We start from the raw sequence: 24,605 nt of genomic DNA on the forward strand, positions 1-24,605 counted from the left end.
TAGAGCAGCGGTTCTCAACCTGTGGGTCACGACCCCTTTGGGGGTCGAATGACCCTTTCACAGGGGTTGCCTAAGACCATAGGAAAACACATATATAATTGCATATTGTTTTTGTGATTAATCACTATGCTTTAATTATGTTCAATTTGTAACAATGAAAATACATCCTGCATATCAGATATTTACATTACGATTCATTACAGTAGCAAAATTACAGTTATGAAGTAGCAACAAAAATAATTTTATGGTTGGGGGTCACCACAACATGAGGAACTGTATTAAAGGGTCGCGGCATTAGGAAGGTTGAGAACCACTGTATTAGAGGCCCAGTGCATGAAATTCATGCACGGGTAGGGTCCCTAGGCCTGGGCAGTGATCAGGGCCGATCAGGGCCTTGCTGCTGCCGGCCAAAGCCTTCCTTCATTCTGCGCCGCCTCCTGGTGGTCAGCACACATCATAGCAAGCGATCAAACTCCTGGTCTCCCAGTTGAACTCCTGAGGGGACACTTTGCATATTAGGCTTTTATATATATAGATTTCATTTTAAAAGTCCTTAGGAAGGCAGGCAGAGATTCTAAAATCTATCTGTAATAACTTTACAGTAGAATATTTTAACATATCATCTGCAACTTTTAGAAAGACTCCCACAATTCTGTCACAATTTTTATCTAAAAAAGAAGCTGTAGTATCGTAGCATTTTAAGATTTTAGACACCAACTATCCATCTAAGAACTCAACACTGGGGAAAATATGGTAGAGGTATTTTGCCCACGTATTGCTTCCTGGTTTTCCTTCTTCTAAGAATTTGCCTTGGTCAGATGATCTTACCTAATAATAGACAAACATGTATATTAACCGTCCCTCCGCCACGCTCATCAGCCAATCAGGAGAGTATGCAAATTAACCCAACAAAGATGGTGGTTAATTTGCATACATAGGCGCGAAGCAGTGGAGCGAAGACTGAAGGCAGCTCCGGCTGGAGCAGCGAAGACTGAAGGCTCCGGCCGGAGCGAAGGCCTGGGTCCCGGGTGCTGGAGGAAAACCGGTTCTGGCAGCCAGGGGAAGGGAAGGCCTAGTGCACAAATCTCTTTGTGCAACAGTCCTCTAGTTATATATAAATGCTACATGCAACAAAATATCACCAAAATGGTATTTCTAAAATGTATTACAGTCGCATACACTCCAATTCTCTTACAACAACAAGATTACAGCAGTTTATTCTGGGTTTTGACCTTTCCTTTCATTCATTATGATACAGATGCTAGGATTTAACTGCTCTTGACCAAAGGCCATGGCCTATGAGTGGTATAAATATTTTCCATTTTTCAAAAACTATTTTTGATGAGATAAAACAAATACTTGGAAGATACAAGTTTACCAACAAGTATGGGTGATTTTAAATCAAGAGTTTTCAAAGGCTCACATCAAAAACTTTTGAAAGGGAGAATGGCACATGCTATTTACACTCAATATTATGTCTGTTAATTTAAGTAACACAAGATTTACACTTTTATAGAAAAAGGAAAAATTCCAGATGCTAAAATTGTACCACTACTAAAATGAAATAAACTAGAATCAATATCTTTTTGAGACAATATGTTATTACAAAGAGATATAGAATCTTTTATTCAGAGATATAGAGTGAAACAGATTATTCTCTATATCTCTAATTCTAAGTCATTGTTTCAGTCCTTGCTAACACGTTAGATATCACAGTGTTAAAGTATCTTCCTAAGTCTAAGCAATTCATGTACAAAGACAGAGAGTAATCTAAGCACAGTGGAAAACAATATCAATCAAGAAATTAAGTTCTTTGTTTAATGATAAACTGTCAAGCTTGCATTAGGAACAAGTTGCAAACACTATATCATTACTTCAATTGTAGAAACAAAAGTACAATTAGATTCAGTATGAAAGAAAAATGTAAATATATGACATTCTGATTAAATTTTTATTATTCATAAAAGGCATGTCAAATAAATAGAAATCTTTTATAAAAATTAGTCACATTCAAAACAAGTCCTTAAAAACTTCTAAAAAAAACATTTAAATGCTTAAAGAGTTCACGAAGAAGGATTACAACTTTCAACTATAATGTATTTAAGATATTATATTCATGTAAGCATTTAATGGATCAAAACATATTACTGTATTTCCCTGATAATTGTCTTTGTCCAGGCAAAAAGGCCACTCCTAACTACTTAAAAGAAATTAGCTTGGGTAATGAAGCAGTACATACAGTTTATATAAGTGCTATAAAAATGTGACCTGGTAATTAGACAGTTGCAAAATAAAAGTATTGCATATATATAAAAATAAAATTGCTACAATACCAGGTTGATAAAGTATTGTAATTGCTGTGATATATAATCAAGGTCTGATTATTGTTGGACATGTAGATTGTTTCTGAATTCTCCTGGTAATTTCCAAAAAATACTCGGTGAATTTTTTAAAATTTATCTTTATTGTTGAAAGTATTACAGATGTTCCCTTTTTTCCCCCCATTGACCTCTTCCTACCCCATACACACCCCTCCCAGGCCTTCACCACACTACTGTCTGTGTCCATGGACTATAAGTTTCCTGGTTAATCACTCCCCATCCACCCCACTACCCCCACTGGGTGAATTTTAAGTTTCAGCTCCTCCACTAACCAGTAACCTTAGATAAGTCTCTTAACTTGTCTCAGGTTTCAGACTTCTAGAATAAGGAGGCTAGAATAAGGAGATGATTGTGAATGAAGTCCCTTGCAGCTTTAAGAATATATTACAGAGCTAGCAGTACCAAGTATGGAGTCTTATTGTAATGTGTTAGATTGTCAATTTGGTGAGTCTTCCTTTATTATAGTTTAGTTAATAGTACAGTTTTACAAACTATAAAGAAAATTCACTGCTTCAATTCATTTGTGTATAACTTCTAAAAATAGACCTCTATCCCTGTGTTGTGAATATTAGAAAACAGTTTATTTGGAAATTAGTGTTGCTTAATTAGAAAACAGTTTGTTTGGAAAAAAGTTATAGGCATAAATAATAAAAATTATTTTAAAAGATGAAATTTAAAAAAAAATTGAAGAATTTTTTATTCCATACTATACCATTGTATGTATTTCCTTTGCTATCTACCACAGTTGCCTAAACAGTGACATAAGAGTATCTTTGTTAGTTTTTTTTTAGTAAACTTTGGATTTTATTCCATATTTGTTTCTTAAGAACTTCAGTTGTTAACATTAAAATGACATTTTTCCTCATTCTTTCATTAAGCATTTAAAGAAATATTTGAGAGAAAACAAAAGTCCAACTATTGGGTTGAATTTATTAAGTATTTCAGAAATGCCCAGTATAAAGTCTCAATGACTATAACATAATTTAAGTTTAATTCTTACAGTCTGTGCTGGGTTACCCCAGCTGTTAATTGGTCTTACACAGCTGCTCACCAAGAATTTAGTTGATGGTTTTTATAGTTATACCTTTAAGTCAACTATGACAAAAATGACACAGTAATTATAGGTATTTCAGTCATGTGATGACAAAAGCCTCATGTGATGACAGAATCAGTGATTTAAAGCAACTTAATTTATGCAATTCTCAAAATATAACAAGTGTAAGGTCACAAAAACTGTTTTAATATCAGGTTTTTAAGGTCCCTCATCTAAGTTATTTTTATGCACACATTTAAGCATAAAAGAGTCATTAACTTCAGTTAAACTAAATGTTACTTATCAATTATTTATTTTTCCTGTAGGCCAGAGAATCATAAATAAGGGTATAATACCAATAATTCTTTTAAACACAAAAAATACAACAGGTGGTTTTCCTATGTAGCTTTAAAAATTAATTTATAATGCAGGAAGTTCACCAAAGTGGTATTTTAACACTTTATATGAATTTATTCTAGGAAAAATACAAAGCTGAACCTATGAAAATATAAGATAGTTAAGTGTTGACAATTTTAAAAAGTAAAATAGTAAGAAGAAAGGAGTTAACTGTTTCCTACACTGTTCCATTTTTTATGCAATTACAAATAAAAATAAGTTATTTTGCGTACAATAAACTTAGTTCCACAACTTCATTTATATAATTTCCAGTAATATGCTGTGGAAGCATGTGAGATTTATCAATATTCACTAAATATTAATAAATGTTTCACTGAAAAATATTCACTTCAACATCAAATTTAAGTATGAATTACTTTTATAGTAGAAAATACTTTCAGTGTAGAACTAAGCTATAGAAAATACATGTATATGTAGGGCCTCATTCTTGGATGAGCTGACAGTTAATATAAATGGACTTCTATATTGTCAAAATTATATATTCAATGAAATGCACTGTCTGATAAACATCAACATTAATTTTATAGGTACGTTTAAATTAAACTGACAGCCTAAGTTTTTGTCCTTTCCAATAAAACACTAACTGATATCAAGAAAGTTTAAAAACAAAGAAAAATCCCTACAATTCTTGAGTATGCCTGAAACAGAGATCAACAGTTGATACAAAGGAAGTTTGCAGCTACAGGACTAAGAAAATACAAATGTATTATTTCAGACTGGTACAATGATGTGGGGAAAGGATTAAACACTGACAGAGTTCCTAGTAGATCATGCTTTATTTCACTTAAAATATCAAGCAAGACAAGACTGTGAGGTATTATTATCCTACATTTTACAGACAAGGAAACTGAGGCTCAGAAAGGTTTAAAACTGCTTAAGGTAATACAGCTGCAAGGCAGTGGAGTTGAGATTTCTACCCTAGCATGTCTGATTCCTAAATTCATGCTTTTGTAATAGAACAAGTATTTTATTCTATAGGATGTTAAGCCTAGCCTACTTGTGTTACTTTCTAATCCAGTTGGAGATTTGTTATTATATATTTCAGATATGTAAGTTTGTCAGATAACAGAGTTCTAGATAACTGAAATAAAATATTACATAAGACATATTATGTATGCAATTTGGTTTAACAAGCCTGATTTTTGTAAAGTCCAAATGAAAAATAAAAAACAGTTATAACAGCAGCCCTGGCCAGGTGGCTCAGTCGGTTGGGGCATCATCCTGTACACCAAAAGGTTGTAGATTCGATTCCCAGTCAGGAAATATACCCAGGTTGTGGGTTTGATCCCCGGTGAGGGTGCACATGGGAGGCAGCCGATTGATGTTTCTCTTCCACATTGATGTTTCTTCCCCACCTTCCTCTCTCTCTCAAATCAATAAAAATATATCTTCAGGTAAGGATTTTAAAAAAAAACACAATTACCAAGTATAAGAGCAAAATTATTACCTCCTACAGCAAATTGTTTCTCAAAGATTGCACTGCAGTATCCCCTATCTCACATGCTCTTCTTACAATATTCTCTCACACTCCTCCCATTGGGAGGTGGAGTCTGTTTCAACCAAGAGAGAATGTAAAAGTCCATCATGCGATTTCCTAAGCTAAATAATGATAAGGAGACCGCTTCCACCTTGCTTGACGGTAACCGTCACATGGTAGCCCTTTTTCAAGTAATGATTGCCCTAAGGTCCCCATGCTATGAAGAAGCCCAAATTAGCCTCAGTAAAAAGACCAGATGTAAAGAAGTCCTTGGACTATGTGAAGAAATAAAGGGTCCTGGGCAGCCCCCAGCTGATTGCATCCCTGAATCAGCAATGTCTAAGTGATCCCTTCCGAATTCATAACCCACATGAACAATGAGAAATAATAAAGTAATTGTTCGTTATAATCTATAAAGCTTTGGGGTGATTGATTAGGTAGCTATAGATAACTGAAATATCTTACAAAATAAGGAGCTCCAAGAACACTGGTTTACTGCTATCATATGTTAAATCATCATCCTACTAGTGTTAATTTTAACTTTTAACAAGAAGGAAAAGGATTATTCAAAATGAAAATTTAAGTTAGTGGGCATTTGGAGCATGGCAAAAGTCTTGCTGACAAATTCTCACTTTAATAATATCCATTGGAAATGAGGTGTTTAGCAACTCTCTGGCTATTTTAATAATAATAACCTGACAAACAGTTACATATTACATTGACTTGGATTTATATCCAAACTAGTTTGGTATGTGATAAATAAAAGAAAAATCAACTTTTGGATTTCCTACAATCATGCTTTTGTCTTTATTCCAAGCTAATTCAAATAACTAGAGGAGCAGGTAAGTAAAATGAAAGAGAAATGACAAGTAAAGTTTAATACCTGGAAAGTCCATTTAAAAGATGCAATTGATTGTTGTCATGGAAGCATATGAGCACAGTAAGCCCAGATATTCCACATTTTCAAAAGAAAGTGAAAAATCAACATTTTTATGTGAACCCTCCAAATTTTAATTTTATTTTTATTTATTTTATTTTTTTGTTAATCCTCACCTGAGGATCCCCCCCCCCCAATGCTTTTTCAGAGAGAGAGAGAGAGAGAGAGAGAGAGAGAGAGATGAGATAGACACACCTATTGGTTGCCTTCTGCATATGCCCTGACTAGGGGTGGAGAGCAAACTCATAACCTAGGTACATGCCCTTGACAAGGAATTGAACCAGAGACCCTTTGGTTCGAAGTCTGATGCTCTAACCAGTGAGATACACTGGCTGGGGCCACATTTTTAAATGTTGGCAACAAATTCAAATGTATTTTTTAAAAATACCATATAAGACACCAATTAGTAATCTCTGCTCTATTTCTTTCTGGAGTAAAGAAGCATAAAAATACAGTAAAAATAAAAGATTACTGACATCTAAATGATATAGAATAAAGATTCTATCTTAGTTTTACTCTTCTTTTCTATACTAGTTTATTGAATGATTAGTAATAAGAAATAAGATATTAAAATTAACAAATTTAAGGAAGAAAAAAATAAGGTTCTCTTAAGTCTTCAGATGTATTATTGCTTTCTCTCTGTTACAAGATCCTTTCTGCTCTCCTCCAGGTGTAAATAATGTTTCCCCTGAATTCATCCTAATATTCCTTCACAAAAAGGGAAGTGTAAACACTAGCTGAAGAGAAATGTCCTTATTTTCCCCCCCTGAAACATAATATAGAAATTAATAATGCAAAGTGCTCTCTGAAGTATATCTAAGGGAGAATAAAAATTTAACTAAGATGCTACTTAAGATGTTAAACTTCATCTTTAGAAGCTATCAAAATCAATAGTAATCCATAGGTCAAATGTAGCTCAAAAACAAGTTTTTTTTAAGCTTGCACAATATTTTCCTTTTTCTAACTGAACACTAACACCTTTTAGGAAAGGCCTACTACCCTATAGTTTGTAAGAGCCTGAGCCATCTTACTACTGGGTAACCATGACTTTTTCCACGATGTCAGTTATGTTTCTCATTTCTTCACCCCAAGCAACCAAAAGAAATTAAGGATGAAGAATCATCTGTTCAAATATTCTTTAGTTAAGGATGACCAGGTGGTCACACCCTGCAATATTGCCTTCTATCTAATTAACACAAGAGAAAATTTAGACAAGAATTTAAAGGGATCATTCTTTTCTCACATGTAAGCTGAGGAAGCCCAGAGCAACTAACAATGAAAAGACTTTTGTTTTTAATGTGTTTATGTGCAGATACTTGAGAAAGTTTCAAAAAGCATATTTATATTCCCAAAGCACAGTAAGTTTGTGTGCATGTGTACATTTATTCTAAAGCTCACTTTTTTCACTTTTGTTGCATTGTTTCTTTAAAACAGCAAAATGAAGATATGCTAATTGTTAGTTTTTAAAAATCCCTAGGTATCTCACATATTACATGACAATGCACATAACTACTCCCAATATTAATTTCAAATGCTGAGAAAAAAATAGTGTACTAGAACACAAAGTAGAAGAGAGACAAGCACCTACTAAATATATTTAAATACATTAAAAGCAGCTCCTATCATCAGCAATGAAGTACTATATGGCCCTCTAGTGTTCAATGAAGAAATAGATTAATTCTTAAGTGATTCTTACTAGTATATATGATATTTCATAGTAAAAAATACTTCCTGATTTATTGTATATGCTAAACAAGCTCATGTATGACTTCTACAAAAACCTAAATATGTTGTATCTTCTGTGACTTTATTTCTCTGTGCCTTCTTTAGAACTATTATCCATATTTAGAGTATCCACTGAGAGAACTCTAAAATGTTTTTAAAGTTTGCCCATTAAAAAAGTGGCTGGGTGAGAAGGGTAAAGGGATTAAGCAAAGAAAAAAAGAAAGACTCATGGACACAGACAGCAGTATGGTGATTGCCAGAGGAAAGGAAAGTTGTGGGGACATAGAAGAAGGTATAGGGGGGCTAAATGGTGATGGAAGGAGACTTGACTTGGGGTGGTAAACACACAATTCAATATACAGATTATGTTTTGTAGAATTGTATACCTGAAACCTATATAATTTTAGTAACCAATGCCACCCCGATAAATTAAATTTTAAAAAATTCAATCCCTATACTAAATGGAAAAGAAATGGCAGTTCTCAAGACTAAACAATATTGAATTTAAGGAAATTTTCCAAGAAGAAACAAAAATAACAGTGTCATGACTACAGATTAGGTATTTAAAGCACACCTAAATTCTCTAAGCATATTTTCTTTTCTCTGTGTCCTACTTCTGTAATTCATCCAACTGGTTTTTTCCCTTTATCATGATTTACAGATAATAGAGATTCACTACAGCAACCAAAGCAATAAAATACATAAAAATTGTGACTCCAAGGAGAGAGGCCAAAGATGTGATTGAGACTCTAGGAAAAGAGTCAAGTAAAAAGTATACTCACAAACAGAAAAGAATCTTGCTAGGAAGAATCTTAAGATTATAATAACTGGTGAAAGGTTCAAAAAATGATATTACCATCTAAATTAAAGCTGGTGAAATATAATTATTATTTACATATTGGAGTTGTAGAAGATGATGGGGGGAGTTGTATATGAGCAAGATCTAAATTACACTCCCAGTTCTATCATTCATTTTCTGTAATCTGGAGTTAATAATATTTCTAAGTTAAAACTTTAGAAATAACAAGAAGATTTTGTGAAATTCCTATACTTGGCTTTAAGATTAATCCTTGACATTGGATGTTAAGGTAAGTTGTCTATGGTGTGGAAACTCTGAAAACAACCCTCCAAAGTCCCATTTAGCCATCAGCCATCAGCAAACCACTAAGAAACAGATAGGATATAAACAAAATTTAAATAAATTTGCCCAATATAAATACATATAGATATTTGGAATATATTCAAATACGTAGGGAGGCTCTATACTATTTTTAAAAAATCTGCCATTATTCAAAAAAGTTACCACTCTTTATTTTCACTTCTTTACAGCTTCCTAACACTGTCGAATCTTCCTTATCCTTTAGATCTCAACCTAGCTTTCATCTTCTCAGTTAAGATATCACTGATTTAATTATTTGGATGTAGATACATATGCATTAAGAACTACAAAACTGGGAAGGACAGTGAAAATGCTGGAAGACAGAATCTTGATAGAAACTCATCTTAGTGAGGAGGACCTATCTAAGGCAGGAACCAAAATGGATGAGGATGGAGGCAACCTGTCAAATAATGATAGAAAATCTAATAGGGGCAAATTCAAAGTCTTATACTTGGATTCAAAAACCTGCAAATGTTCACACTAAGCAGAATAGGTTAAACAGGACCATTTTTATAAAAAGACTTAAAGACTTTGTCTTCTGAAAGTTCAATTTAATTTTAAGCAGTTCCTGTATGCAAAGTACAAGGTCCTATAAGACACAGTAGAATCTTAGAAAACCAGGTCTGTCAACAATCTAAATTTGGTGGAGGGTGGGGGGGGGGGGGGGCAAAACACGAAAGCTTACTATAACTAACACAATTCTACCTAATATTACCTGCCCAACTTATAACACAGGGTTATGATTCAATAGGAAAAAAGCTATTCCACAATGACTTCCATAGGCCATCCCAGGGGGGAAATGTTGTGAATATAAAGGGAGGGAAAAAAGAAACAAAATTAAGAGCCCAGAAAGAAACCTACAAGAATATAGTCAAATAATCTTTGACAAAAGAACAAAGAGCAAAGGCAATACAATGGGGCAAAGACTGTCTATTCAACAAATGGTGCTGGAAAAACTGGATATACACACTCAAAAATGAACTCAAAATGAATCATACACCTAAATATAAAACATAAAACCATACAACTCCTATAAGGTAACATAGAAAAAAACCCAGAATACCTTGGGTATGGTTATGACTTTTTAGATGTAACACCAAAGGTACAATCTATGAAAGAAATAATTTATAATCTAGACATTAAAATTAAAAACGTCTGCTCTATGAAAGACAATGTCAAGAGAATCTATATATATAAAAGGCTAATAAGCAAAGTGTCCCCTCGAGAGTTGGACTGGGAGACCAGGAGTTCGATCACTTGCTATGATGTGTGCTGACCATCAGGGGGCAGTGCAGAACAAGGGAAGGAAGGTCCCAGCCAAGAGCCAGCAGCCAGGGAAGGAAGGCCCCGACCGGCCCTGATCGACTGGCCCTGATTGCTGGCCAAGCCTAGGGACCCTACCCGTGCACAAATTTTGTGCACCAGGCCTTTAGTAAGAATATAAGCCACTAACTGGGAGAAAATGCTTGCCAGAGACAATATGATAGATGCCTGTTATCCATAATAGATGAAGGACTCTTAACACTCAACAATGAGAAAACAAACAACCTAATGAAAAATCAGGCAAAAGATGTGAACAGACATCTCACCAAAGAAGACATACAGGTGGCAAGTAAGCATATAAAAAGATATTGAACATCATATGCATTAGGGAATTTCAAATGAAAACAAGATGCCACTGCATACCTATTAGAATGGCCAAAAGCAAAAAACACTGACATCATCAAATGCTGGCAAGAGGAACTCTCATTCATTGTTCGTGAGAATACAGAATAGCATAGGTACTCTAGAAGGCAGTTTGGCAGTTTCTTACAAAATTAAGCATACTCATATCTTTCAATCTATCAATTGCACTTGTTGGTATTTACAGAAAAGAGTTAAAAATGTATGCCTACACAAAAATCTGCCCATGGATGTTACAAGAAGCAGGAATGCACAGTAGTATATGCACTGACCCTTGCTATGCAAAATATGTATCCATGTGGTCAGGGACTGGCTAGGAGTAAATAAAAATGGATTTGCTAATTATTTATTGACAAACTCTTAGGCATTGGGGTGCCTTATACCTGATAAATATTATTAGGCAATATATAAAATCAAATGGCTTGAATAGGAGTCAAAAACAATTTTAATACAATGTGATATGAATCATAATAAATATACCATGGGAATAGAGATTAAGTTGGGACAACTTTGGGGAGGGCATGAAAATAGAGGGTAAAGTGGTGGCTTTATGGGTTCAACAGTCCAACTCCTCCCAAAATTACTAACAAATTTTAACAAAAGTGCAACCAGGACCCAGAATGAGATCTGAGTTCAAATCCTAGCTCCACTACTTATCAGCTCACTGACCATTGGTGAATTACTTAATCTCTCTTCACTTGTGTCTCATCTCTGCTATGGATAAAAATTAGAAGCTACATAAACTAGACTTTTAAGATTAAGTGAGATTATATATGGCAAGTATTTAACACAGTGTCCTGGCACATACTAATTAGTGTTCAATAAATGGTTTATTTATCATATTACTAATATCATCATCAAGGCTAGTTCCGTTGCACTGATAAGATTCTGAATAAGAACAGGTGATAGTCTGGCTCTACAGCACTTCAGTAGCACCATGTTGACTATAGGACAAAACACTTCAAGAGCAATTGTCCAGAATAGCAAACAGGATGACAACCCTGGAAAACACACTGATGGCATTCAGTCTGGAGAAAGATTATGGATGAATATGACAGCAGTCTTCTCCTATAAGAAGGGCTGCCATTTCTAGATGGAAGAACAAGGACCAAAGAAGACAATAAGTGTCAACATAAAGAACTGTGTAAAAATGTAATGTTACTTCATACTGCAGTATTCTCTAGAGATGACTTCATTTTCAAGCCCAAGTCTATTGATAAAGCCTTGGACTTGGTGATGTCAAAGGTCCCCTCCAGTTCAGATTCTATCTCAGAAATCTTAAAATTAGGATGGAAAGCCTAAGCAGTTTAAATATATTAATTAGTTTGACGAAATGGGGAGTTGGGAATAGGGAAGGGGAGGGAAAACACTGGTAATTTTCTGGTAAAGCACTTTAGAATCATATTTTAAAGACAGACTCTGAAATTGGTCACAGAAAGATTTTAAAATGAAAGATATACATGTCTTTTGGAGAGTCAAAAGTGCTATCGAGAGTGCTCTAAGTTACTCTTGAAAGAAACCACATATTAAATAAATGTCTTAGAAACAAAGGATATCACCATGCTAAACTGTTACTATAGCATATGGCAAGTTGATATTATAAAAGAAAAAATAGAAATAATTCAGCCATATTGAGATATGATTACTAACATTTGGTTTAATTATTTCTGATTTTTCCCCATGTAAATAGATAGGTAGATACTAGTAGGTAGGTAGGTAGGTAGATAGATGCCTACTTTATAATTAGGATCATATTGTATACATAGTTTTTAGTTCTACATTTTTAGTAAACATTGTTTATAAACATCTTCCTGTTATTAAATTTTCTTTAACAATATGGTGTTTAATGGCTGTATGAGTTACCTTCAATTGATTTCTGTATCTTAGCAACATGGTTCTAAAATTAGGATTTTAACTTCTCCTTGGGGAGTCTTACTCTAAAACTACTAATGTATTATAATATTCCTCAATGTAACCATCTTTATATTGAATACTTGAATTTTAAACTAAACATAAATGGCATGCCTATTTATAATTTATAGTCTAGCTTGGGTATACCGTAAGAGCTGAAATGAGAATTGTTCACATTACAATTTGTGAATCTTCAACTCTCAACCTGAATCAGCACTAGAGAAAAATATGTCAAATTTCTTCTGTTGAAAGAAAGAAAGAAAGAAGAAAGAAAAGAAAGAAAGAAAGAAAGAAAGAAAGAAAGAAAGAAAGAAAGAAAGAAAGAAAGAAAGAAAGGAAGGAAGAAAGAAAGAATAAAATGTTAACTCAAAGCAAACTTACAAAAAAATCACAAGGTAATACCAAATGAACTGCGCAGCGTAGAAAATCAACAATGGATTCAAAGAATTAGTTTCTAATTCTAGGAAGATGTAAAGATAGAGATGAAATCAGGGTTTTCAAGGATCTGGATAGCTGGAGACGAGCAAAGTCATTAAAAGCTAGTGGGGGCATGGAGATGAAATCAGGGTGAAAAAAACTGTGGTAAGATTATAAAAGATTTCAAATATCCACTTATGGATTTGGCTTCATCAGAATATTTATAGTGAGGTTACAGATCTATATGGAGGTAAAAATCCATTTTAAAAAATGCATCCAATCATTCATACTGCCAACTCATTGTCAAGGACATGAAATTATAGCCTAGTGCAAACAGAAAACTAAGCAAAGATGCTTATAACATTTTTAAACATCGACTCTCCAATTTTTATTTTATAAGCATCTGGGGGTAAGAAAAAGGAAACCCAAGTATTCAACTCTGTTAAATTTTCAGAAGACCCATGAGAGTAGAGGATAAAAAAAAGTCAAACTGTTTTTCCACCAAATGACCAGAAGACCAGGATATTAATAAAGCTTGTAAATCTGGGGAGGAAAATAAAAAATTGGTATGAAGAAAGAAACAGTAGTTTTAAGTGGACCACTCTAGTGACAATGCAGGACTGAGGTTGGGTGAATGATGGGAGCTTGAGACATCATTTTGAAATTGTCTACCAAAGTTAGAAACAGAACCCAGGTTTGATTCCGGTCAAGGGCATGTACCTTGGTTGCGGGCACATCCCCAGTAGGGAGTGTGCAGGAGGCAGCTGATCGATGTTTCTCTCTCATCGATGTTTCTAACTCTCTATCCCTCTCCCTTCCTCTCTGTAAAAAATCAATAAAATATATTTTTTTAAAAAATGAGCTGTTACTGTGCATTAAACATGCAAAATAAGTCTTTAGTATGGGCTGGCATCTCTTCAGAAAATAAGTTTTATTTATTTATTCTTTAATGTGATAAGGCTATTGACAGAAGGAGTTAAAACTGAAGAGATGGGCCTTCCTATCTGGGGAAGCAAATTTACTTTAGAATTTATAGGCAGACTAATCAAGTTGACAGAAATAGCCAACATACAACCCCTGGTTAAGAAGCACATTTGATAAACTATAGAGAGAATGGTATCTGTTATCCAGCCTTAAATTTCATTGTTATATCTTCCTGTTAGAACTTGAGACTTGAGCCCTCATATCTTCAATATGGTTTGTTAAATACACAAAGAAAAGCACTTAACTGAGCTCTATATTTTTTAAAGGGTAGCTTGGTGATTTCAAATGTGACATGACATTAGAAAACCACCACATTCCAGAGTCAAATATATGTAGACTTACTTATAGTTCTTCTGAAAATCTTAGTAATGTCTATCTAACTTTACCTAGAGGGCAGCATAGCAGAGAGAGGTTGTTGTTTTTTGAAATTAGGCAAATCTAAATTAAATACCATATTAACCTTAAAAATGGGATTTTAAAAGTGATTATTAAACCTCTACTCTTCTCAAAAGCCACAGTTTAAAGACCTGAAGCTATGGCCTAGGGCAGTGATGGCGAACCTATGACACAAGTGTCAGAGGTGACACGCCAACTCATTGTTTTGGTTGATTTTACTTTGTTAAATGGCATTTAAATATATAAAATAAATATCAAAAATATAAGTCTTTGTTTTACTATGGTTGCAAATATCAAAAAATTTCTATATGTGACACAGCACCAGAGTTAAGTTAGGGTTTTTCAAAATGCTGACACGCCGAGCTCAAAAGGTTCGCCATCACTGGCCTAGGGTAATGTCTGTAGAAGTGTCTTATGTATATAATGATTAAGAATTTAAAGCTGCTTCAAAATGGAGTATTTGAAATAGAGAGACCTTTTCCCTATTTACTGTACTAAACACATTTATGCACGAGTGACTAACATTTTCTTTGTTAGCAACACAATAATAATTGACATTTTTAAAATTTTCTTAAAATATAATAATAAAGTACTCTGGGAATGATCCTGAAGAAAGTTTCAGGAATGGACAAAAACAAAACCAGGCCAATTTCAGATGGAAATCCTACTTACGTAGAAGGGCATTGCTGCCTTAACCATCAAATGGTTTTATATTCTTCTTGCCATATTTATGGAGGCAAGTGATCTCAAAATAAACAATATATCAAAAGCATATATACACACACATACATGTATATATGTAGATATATGTATATGTACACAACATATAAATGCATACACACATCTATCACTGCTATCAGTACTCAGTATACACCTGTGAGCTTGTATGTACAAAACAATAATTTGTATTCACAACTAAAGAGTCATCAAAATGACTTAAATTCAGTATAGTTTGTTTCTAAGGAGGTACTACATACAACACACATCTAAAAGTTCTGTTTACAATTTCATCTTGAGGGGAAAAAGTAAATAAAGCACCTGTCAAACCTGGGTGCTGGAAGTTTTCCCGCTGAACATTATGATGGCTTCTCCTGTTAGAAAAAGGTCTCTTTTGTCTAGCTGGCTTTCTTGTTGTAATTGAAAATGTAGCAGAAATCATTGGTGGCTTTGCACTGTTTAGCGAGTCTTTGTTTTGATTACATTTCTTTCTTAAATACGATAATGCAATTAAATACTAAACCCCATTCCTACAACTGAACCCCCCCAAAAAGAGGAAAGATATAAACTCCCTCTTTGGCATACTAACCTTGAAGGAGAGAGACCAAGAGATGGGGATGAAAGCTGGGCAAACTGCTATGAAAGGTCTGAGCCTTACCAACAAAGAGGGCTGCAGCAATGAGTGTCAGCCATCTGTCTGAGACCCAAAGCACTGCCTGAACACCTGCAGGGAGGGACAAGAAACTGCCTCAGGTAGTTCCATCTAAATAAAATCTAAACTTGCAGACAGGCTAGAGAAATTAGGAATAAACATGTTTCAAGAGTTTAAGTTTCACATGCTGATGCAAAATGACAGCAACTCAAGTATTAAACAAAGTATCTAAGATATATCATTCCAGGTCAATTTAGGTTAAAAGAGATGATGTTAAATCTGTTTGTATATTGTTTATGGGCTAAATCAGTGGTTCCCTGTAAAATTTAAAAATAAGCAAACAGGAATAAGAAGATAAACTGCTACAGTCCTGGTTTGGTGGCTCAGTTAGTTGGAGTGTCATCCCTTACATCAAAAAGGTTGCAGGTTTGATCCCAGTCAGTGTGCATATGGGAGGCAGCCAATCAATGTTTCTCTCTCTCTCTCTCTCTCTCTCTCTCTCTCTCTCTCTCTCTTTCTCTCTCTCTCCCTCTCTCTCCCTTTCAAAAAAATAAATAAACTTATCCTCGGGTGAGATTAAAAATAAAAGGATAAACTACTACAGACATTATTTATTTTAATGTCTATAAAATAAGTTATTATTCAAGTTAAAATGTTCTTTTCCAAAGAATTAACTCATAAGTCTACTCTAATTGGATATTCATGATTTTTATCTAATTTTCAAATGATAAAGAACCAGAAAGCATGCAAAGATAAAGATCTATGGGCACTGACGCTTGAGCGGGGAGGGAGGATAGAAGTTGTTACATACCTCATTCATTCTGAGCATAATTCTTTTTCTTTTCTTTCCTCTTTGAACAGATCATTAGATAACAACACTGCCTAAAATACTGAAAAACTACACAGAATAATACCCATGAAACCTCACATCCCTGCAATCCAGCTTCAACCATCAGCAACTCATGGCCAATCTATACCCTCCTTTTTCTCCCCTTAGGTACTATTTTGAAGCAAAGCCCAGGCACTATATAATTTAATTCTGACTATATTATGATGGGGGTGGAAGGGGAGAATACAGCAGAAAGACTGAGTAGTGAGAGAAATAATGCTCCCTCTTTCCATAACCCCCCCGACCCCCCCGGCCATGACCACAATTTTAAGTGATATAATATCAAGGTATGTTTTGAGGAAAGAAGCCCACATACCACCCCAAAGAACAAGCACTGGAAGATCAAATTTACTGCAGCTGCCCAAACACTTTTTCCCTCCAGCTCAGACAGACTTCAACGTTTCAGCACCTCCCTGTCTGCCCCGAGTAGCAAATATAATACTGGGAAGCAGTGACGGTGTGACTGGTTAGTGTATTCCAGTCCCTGATATCAAAGGACTATATCCAATGGAACTGTTTTTCTCAGGACTAGACTAATCGCCAAGTCCCTGAGTTAATAAGACTCCTCCAGTTTAGACAGTTTAGACAGGAATCTAACTATCCACCTTTTAAAATATGTCTACAGTTGCCCAGCTGGTGTGGCTCAGTGTTGACCTATAAATCAGGAGATAACGGTTCAATTCCAGATCAGGACACATGCCTGGGTTACAGGCTCAATCCCCAGAAGGGGGCGTGCAGGAGGAAGTCAATCAATGATTCTTTCTTATCATTGATGTTTCTATCTCTCCCTCACTCTTCCTCTCTGAAATCAATAAAAATGTATTTTAAAAAAATAAATAAAATAAAATATGTCTATGGTTAACTCCATGGGCTACCACTATGAAAATGAGGTAGGAGGCAGAGATAACAGTTATCTCCCAGGAATGGGAAGGGAAAGGAAAACTGCAGGCAAGGGAAGGAGTAGCAGAAACTTAACAGGAAGTTGGAAATCTCAGCCTGGTGACATCATCTCCTCCGACCTCTCACAGTCAAATATCAACCAAAATGATTTGTTAACCTGTAGTAAATATTCAAATACCTTTGAGAAATAAACAGAGTGTTCCACTGAAATGAAGTCAGAAAGAAAATCCAATGATTCTGTTGTTACTGAATATTGTAAATCTGGAGGGAAGCAAGCAGTGATGATAGCACCATGAATTCTTGTTTTTTCATAATGTAGGAAAAATGTTTACTCTTAAATGTCAGTGTCTAGTACTTTATTACTTTTAAAAATACCAACTCAGATTTCACCAATAACCAAATATTAATATTCAGGCTGTAGTCTCACCTTGTTTAACTACATAATAAAGAGACTATTTACAAAGGATAAATTTTAATCATCATGAGAAGAAAACGAATTTGAAGTAACTTCCAATAACTCATGTGTTGGATTAACACCTGTGAACACACAGCCACACCACAGGCTGCATTTTGTAAATAAGAAAGTATTTTTACTACTTGATTTACACAAGTCATGTTTCATCCTAAGCCTCTCCACTGCACACAACCTACTAACCTCTGTCCCAGGGATAAGATTTATAATAAAGTTTGAAATTAATGATTGTTCATAATAATAAATAGGATCAATTACTTTCCCTCCATTTGTAATAAGACTGTGCCAGTATCAGTATTTCTATTTCTAATATTTTTAATACCTTCTGTAAAACAAAAATTAGCTCATTTTATTATTACACATCTGAAGAATAATTTTGCAGTAATACAAAGACTGTAAGAAGAGTTTTATTACAATTAATATGGATATGTAAAATTTCTCAAGTGCACAGCAGACTAAATATACTCACTTTTGTTGTCTTTGTATAGAATGATGAGGAGAGTTGGTGAATAGGCAGGTCCACCATACTACTGGAGTTTGTGACGCTGTTACTATGCATATGTTCATCTTCCCTGCTACTATCATCAGACTGATCAAAATCATCACTCTCCTGGTCCATTTCCTCTTCCTCTTCATCCTCCTCATCTTGTTCCTCAGCATGTTCTTCATCTTCCTCTGGTTCTTCTTGGTTTCCTGAGGAATCCTCATCTACTGAAATAAAGCGATTATTGTTTTCTTCTAATTGTCCTTGCTGGGAATCATTTTGGTCTCCAGGTCTAGGTTCTGCTCCGACAACTTCACCATTCCTTGCGGTGTGTTCCTCCTCTTGTTGCCTTAGCTGTTGCTGCTGCTGTTCCTCCTCCACCACACGATTCATCTGTTCCTCATCTGCCTGGCTTGCGGAAGGGTTACCTCTCACAGAGCCTCCAGTTCGTCGTCTTTTGCTGCCCACAGAGAGCAGTTCCTGATTCATTTCCAAAAGCCAGCTTGCTACTTCTTGGACCTTGGCTAGACTATCAGAAGATGCAAAGGTTTTCACATTCTGTAGGGGAAAATGAAGGAAGACAAAAAGGTTTGTACAATATACATTATCTCCTACTCTTATGTTTTGTCTATATTCCAAATTTTATTAAAGATTATAAAAAGTATTTGGTGCCACTGAGGCATTAAGATATTTTTTAGGAATCAGTATAGAAAGTTTTAAATTGTAAAAGTTATGAAACTTTATAAAAACATAACCCCAAATCACATAGTAAACAGCTTTATTTTAATCTTCTTTTTAAAAATAATTTTAGAATGGAGATTTAATTGCTTTGATCACTAAAAACATTTTGAAATCTTTGATCAGTTCATAAACTATATCTTTTGTAAAACTTCCACAAAATGTTAAAAAGTGTCTCTCACAAACAAACAAACAAACAAACACCAAAAAAACACCCAGCCAATGCTCAGTTAAGTTCAGGAAATGCTGAGAGAAGCCAAGCTAAAAAGGCTTTTTCACCTTAGGAATTTCCCAAACTTCTCTGATCACAGAACTTTGCCTTTAGACACAATTTTCTGTCAGGTACCAAGTATAATCATTATGAGATTCACTTTTCACAATGAATACAAATCAACTGGATAGCAAATAAACTAAAAAATAAATAAATAAAAAATAAAAATAATTTTTTTTTTAAAGGAAAAAAGTTCATGAGATCATACCCTCTGACCCAGTAACTCCACTTCTGGTAATCTATCCTAAGGAAGTAATCCTAAAACAGAAAAAAAAATTATGCATAGGATGCTCACTGCAGCTTTATCCACAAAAGCAAAATAAATAAATAAACAACTGTCAATAAAAATAAGGAAAAAAGGAATCCATGAGATAGGATAGATACAGTGCAATCACTAAACATCATGTTCACTTTTAAAAATGTGAAAACATGGATGCTTATATTATGCTAAGAGCAAAATGCAGGGAATTATATGATCACAGTATGGTTTTTAAACTACATAAAGACTAGAAGACAATATTTCAAAATATAAGCTGCATTTAGGCAGTGGTATTATAGATATTTTAAATTTATTTTTACCATATTTCTCAAATTTTATATATCAAGCATATTTACTTTTGTATTTTTTTAACATAGACTCTAAAATTTGATGACAGAAAATTTTCATAGTGTTTATTCTGAAATTTCATCCTTTGAAGACACATGGACATGTTCAAATAATACCAACTCATTACACAAGTTCATATAAAATTCCTTTAAAATATCTTTAAGGTTTAAGATATGCAAAGTACAATATCCATTTCCATCACACCTTAAGAGTAACCATATTATATCACAATGGTGTGTGGATAAACCACTTATTTACTTTTCCAACCTTGCCACTAGATGGCTGATCCCCAAAATGTCCACAGTTCTCATTGCAAGCTTTGAAACAGGGCCAAGAAAGTCTGAAACATAGTTTGAAAATAGCAACATTTAATTGTATTTTCTCTAATGTACACTTTCCAAGAAATAAGCTATATTGTGGGGTGAGGTTTAGGGGGGACGGAATTCTTGAATTCTAATTATACTAGAAATGTTAAGTGTAGAAAGAGAAGAGTTCCAAAAATTGAGCCCTTAAGCATTCTGAAAGAAGGAAGTAAACCAGCAAAGATAATTAAGAAAGAATATCAAGAATGAGTGGTATCCTTAAAGCCACATAAAGCATATCCAAGAGGAGAAAGTAAATAATAACAACCATTGTGATAGATCAATGGGATGAAGACAAAGAACTGACAACTGGATTTAGCAACACAGAAGTCAATAGTAATGGGAGCGATTTTTGGTAGCTGAAGTTTCATTAAAGCAGAGTTAAGATACTGGGAAGAGAATAGAGATGGTCAATATGGACAAGTTAGAAGTCTGCTGCAAAAGAGAACAAACAAGGGAGTGGTAATTGATAGGGGAAATGGGTAATTGGTAGAGAAGAGTTTTGATTCTTTAAGATTGAAGAATTAGCAACATATCTGTATAATGGCAAGAATGACCCAGTACAAAACAAAAATTGATAATGTAAGCAAGAAAGAGAAGAAATAATTATGTTCTTAGTTGTTAAAAGGGGATGAGAAAGAATTCAAAAGTGTAAGACCTGGTTTTAGTTAGGAAACTGAATACATCATTTAAGGTGCCAGATGGAAAAACAGAGTGGTATTATAGATGCTTTAAATTTATTTATTTATTTTTTACTATATCTCTCAATGTGGAAACAATGAAAAAACAGATGAGATTTTTATAGTGGCAGGAGTCTTTGGAAGTCCCCTTCTCATTCCTTTTGTTTTTTAACTGGTTAAAGTAGGAAGCAAGATCATCAGCTGAGGTATTCAAAATTTGAAGGAGACATGAAATAATCCTTTAGGGTGAGAGGAAGGGAACTTCTCTTGGTGCATTAATTTTGGTGATCAAACGTAATCAATAAACCATGATGTAATATATATTAAATGGGGCTTTTAAAAGTCAAGTGACTCTTATTTGCAACTCAGACTAGCACAATATAAAACTTCCATTTGACGTGGACTGAAACCATCAAATATTAATAACTATATCAGGTTTGAACAAGGATAGAAGGTAAAGTTCCTTAGAAAAAGCACATTAAATCTATCCACTGTTTTCAGAAGGTAAACTCCAGAAAACAAAGGTCATCAAAACATTAGCAGCTAATATATGTCGAAGACAAACTGAAAGACATCACAGGAAAGCAGGTTAAAAATAAGATACTGAAAAACACCGACCTAAATCACAAGTGAATATATATCGTATCCCAATTATATAAAGGTAAATCTCTTGTACATAGGTTTTCTTCAAAGAGAGAATAAAAATCTTGCTTTAGTAACTATATCTAAGGTAGCTTTCTCAACACTGACAAGTACATTTTCACTTGCATGTTTATACACAGAGCACATGAAATCAGGGACAATGCCTGGGATGATGCAGGCCCCAAATTGCCCTTTGTGTGCCCAAACTAACAGGCATATTTTTACAAGATTGAAACAGGTTGAGTGACACATTAAGAGTAACTTACAAAGTGAAAAGATGAGAGAACAAAGTTCATAAAACAAGTCATAAAGAATAGCAAGCAGCCTATCAACAAATAGAAAATTTATTATTGGCATTTCTAAAATAGTACCAGAACTGATCATCAATGAACAGTTCTGTCACCAATTATAAATAACAAAAATTCAAATCTCTATCTTTGTGGAACTTTGTGTTATATCGAGGGAACAGAAAAGAGTGCCTTAATTTAAGCCAATAAAGTTCAGTGACTGTCATATTTACAGTGTGACATGTAAATATCTTTCAAATTAATGCAGATTCTTATAAACAGACCTGATCAAAACTGGTAAATCCAAGCAGAAAAATCAAATTTAAAGCATAGGTAATGTAAAATAAACAACACAGCTAAAAGTCAGATGACAGGAATTCCAGAATATTAGAAGAGGCTGAAAATATCTGATAGGCAGGTAAAATTTTTTTCAAGTAGTATATAGTATATTGGATTGGATTTCTCTAACCTATTTTGGTAATGGAAATGGGAATGAACATATAAATTTTCATTTTCTGTTGATACTCATAAAATTAAACAAAAACTGTATTCATAAGTCTGGTGAGTTGGCTCAATTGGTTGGAATGTCCTCCCATGCACCAAAAGGTTGCGGGTTCGATCCCCGGTCAGGGAGTTTACAGGAAGCAAGTGATCGATGTTTCTCTCTCACATCAATGTTTCTCTCTCTCTCTCTCTCTCTCTCTCTCTCAACATATCCTCAGGTGAGGATTAAAAAAGAATTAAAAACAAAAACCAGTATTTCTATAAAATTAGTTCTAACAATAATCTAATAAGTAAGCTAATTGCCTAATTAAAATAATTAATAAGAAATCAGAATCAGCTCCTAAATATTTTAAGGGGTAGAAAACACCTTTTAAAAAATAGTTTATAAAACCCCACATTTTTCTAAAAAATTAAGTACCCATGATCTAAAACTTGAAACTGCCATACAGGAAAAATAATAAATGAAGTATTATCAAAAGAATACATACTCTTGCTGTTGAAATTCTAATTCTAAACTTTTTTAAAGAAAACTTCTTGTATAATTTCGGATTTGTGTCATAAAAATACAAATATCAATAAACAGAATCCTACATATACCCTAAAAAAAAAATCAAAGTAAAATGCCAGGATGCTTTTATTTCTTCTTACCAGTAGAAGTATACAATGTCAACACAGATTAAATACGTCACTTATGTTTTTATCAATAAATGGTGAGATCACACTGGAGGTCAGTAAAATAAAATCTGGTGGCTAATATATTGACATTAAATTGTAGAATTTCCTTGAGTGGCATAATGAGAATGAAAATGATTCAAAGTAAGGACAGACAAGCAATTGAGTAAGAGATTAAGTAAATTTCTCAAGATTGCCAGCTTCTAGCAAAGCAGCCCTCAACTGAGTTTTTTCATGTGCCTCAGTCTACATAACTACATAAGAATATACTCTCTAACACTGATAGTACCTTCTTTTCCAAAACCAGAGTCACTATAATCCCTATTTACTGAGCCCTCAATATGTTTCTGGATCATATTAATTTTCTAGAGAATAATATTTCTTTAAAAGTTAATCAATGGCTTTTAACCTGACCAAAACCCATAGTAAAATTAGATTTTACATTATAACTCTGTATACATGTGTTTAAATAGACCTAAAACAGTGATTTCAGAGAGAGGGGATTACAAAATGTTTTACATACCTTAAGTCTGTAAGTCACCACCCTTAATTAAACACAGTCTGTTCTCATTATTTACAGTAACTGTGTTCTATAAAATTGCCACAAACACTGAACCATAGCTCCTAGGAGAAACACAGGGTTAAGTTTCTGAAAGCCTCTGGTCATGACATTTTCGCCAACCAATCAATACATAATGAGGGTTTCTATTTAAAGACATGGTATTTAAAAATATTATTTCTGATTTGGTAACACTGACCTCCCGGTCAACAGCATTATAGCTCATGCCTGAACAAAGCTTATCCAACCCAGGTATGTCCTGCATAAGGCACAACACACTAGGCAGCACCTCATCACTGCATGAGAACCATTTTAAACACCAATAAAAGCACGAAAAACTTTTAGTGAAAAATGTTTCACTAAATGGACTTGGAAAAGGAAACAATTATAGTATGAGAGCTGAAATAAGAAGGCAGAGTGTCACCTTGTTCGATCTCACTTGGGAACATGAGTGCCAGGTGACAAATGTTTTCATCCTCTGTGCATGGGCATGTCCATAAATGACTGTGAAAGGATATAAGTATTGACTTGGTGTTATAAATACATTTTAGCCAGGCCGGTGTGGCTCAGTGGTTGAGTGTCGACCTCAGAACCAGGAGTTCATGGTTCAATTCCCAGTCAGGGCATATGCCCGAGCTGTGGGCTCAAT

The 24,605-nt window shown here is 34.3% G+C and overlaps 1 protein-coding gene across 11 annotated transcripts in view; it reads right to left on the minus strand.

Annotated features, from left to right (window-relative positions):
• FBXW7 (F-box and WD repeat domain containing 7) overlaps positions 1 to 24,605 on the minus strand; it is a 146,740-nt gene that overhangs the window by 75,838 nt on the left and 46,297 nt on the right. For 9 of the 11 annotated variants that reach the window (XR_002829676.1, XM_023755116.1, XM_023755097.1 and 6 more), the window contains one exon: positions 18,620 to 19,192. Coding sequence is in view for 10 of the 11 variants with exons in the window: in XM_023755116.1 (XP_023610884.1) it covers positions 18,620 to 19,123 (504 nt within the window). In the remaining variant the exon portion in view is untranslated. Of the gene's footprint in view, positions 1 to 18,445; positions 19,193 to 19,851; positions 19,902 to 24,605 lie in introns of those variants that run through there. The other 2 variants (XM_023755107.1, XM_023755137.1) reach the window with 2 other exon arrangements.

Source organism: Myotis lucifugus, unplaced genomic scaffold (assembly GCF_000147115.1).
Source record: "Myotis lucifugus unplaced genomic scaffold, Myoluc2.0 scaffold_1, whole genome shotgun sequence".
Lineage (NCBI taxonomy): Eukaryota > Metazoa > Chordata > Mammalia > Chiroptera > Vespertilionidae > Myotis > Myotis lucifugus.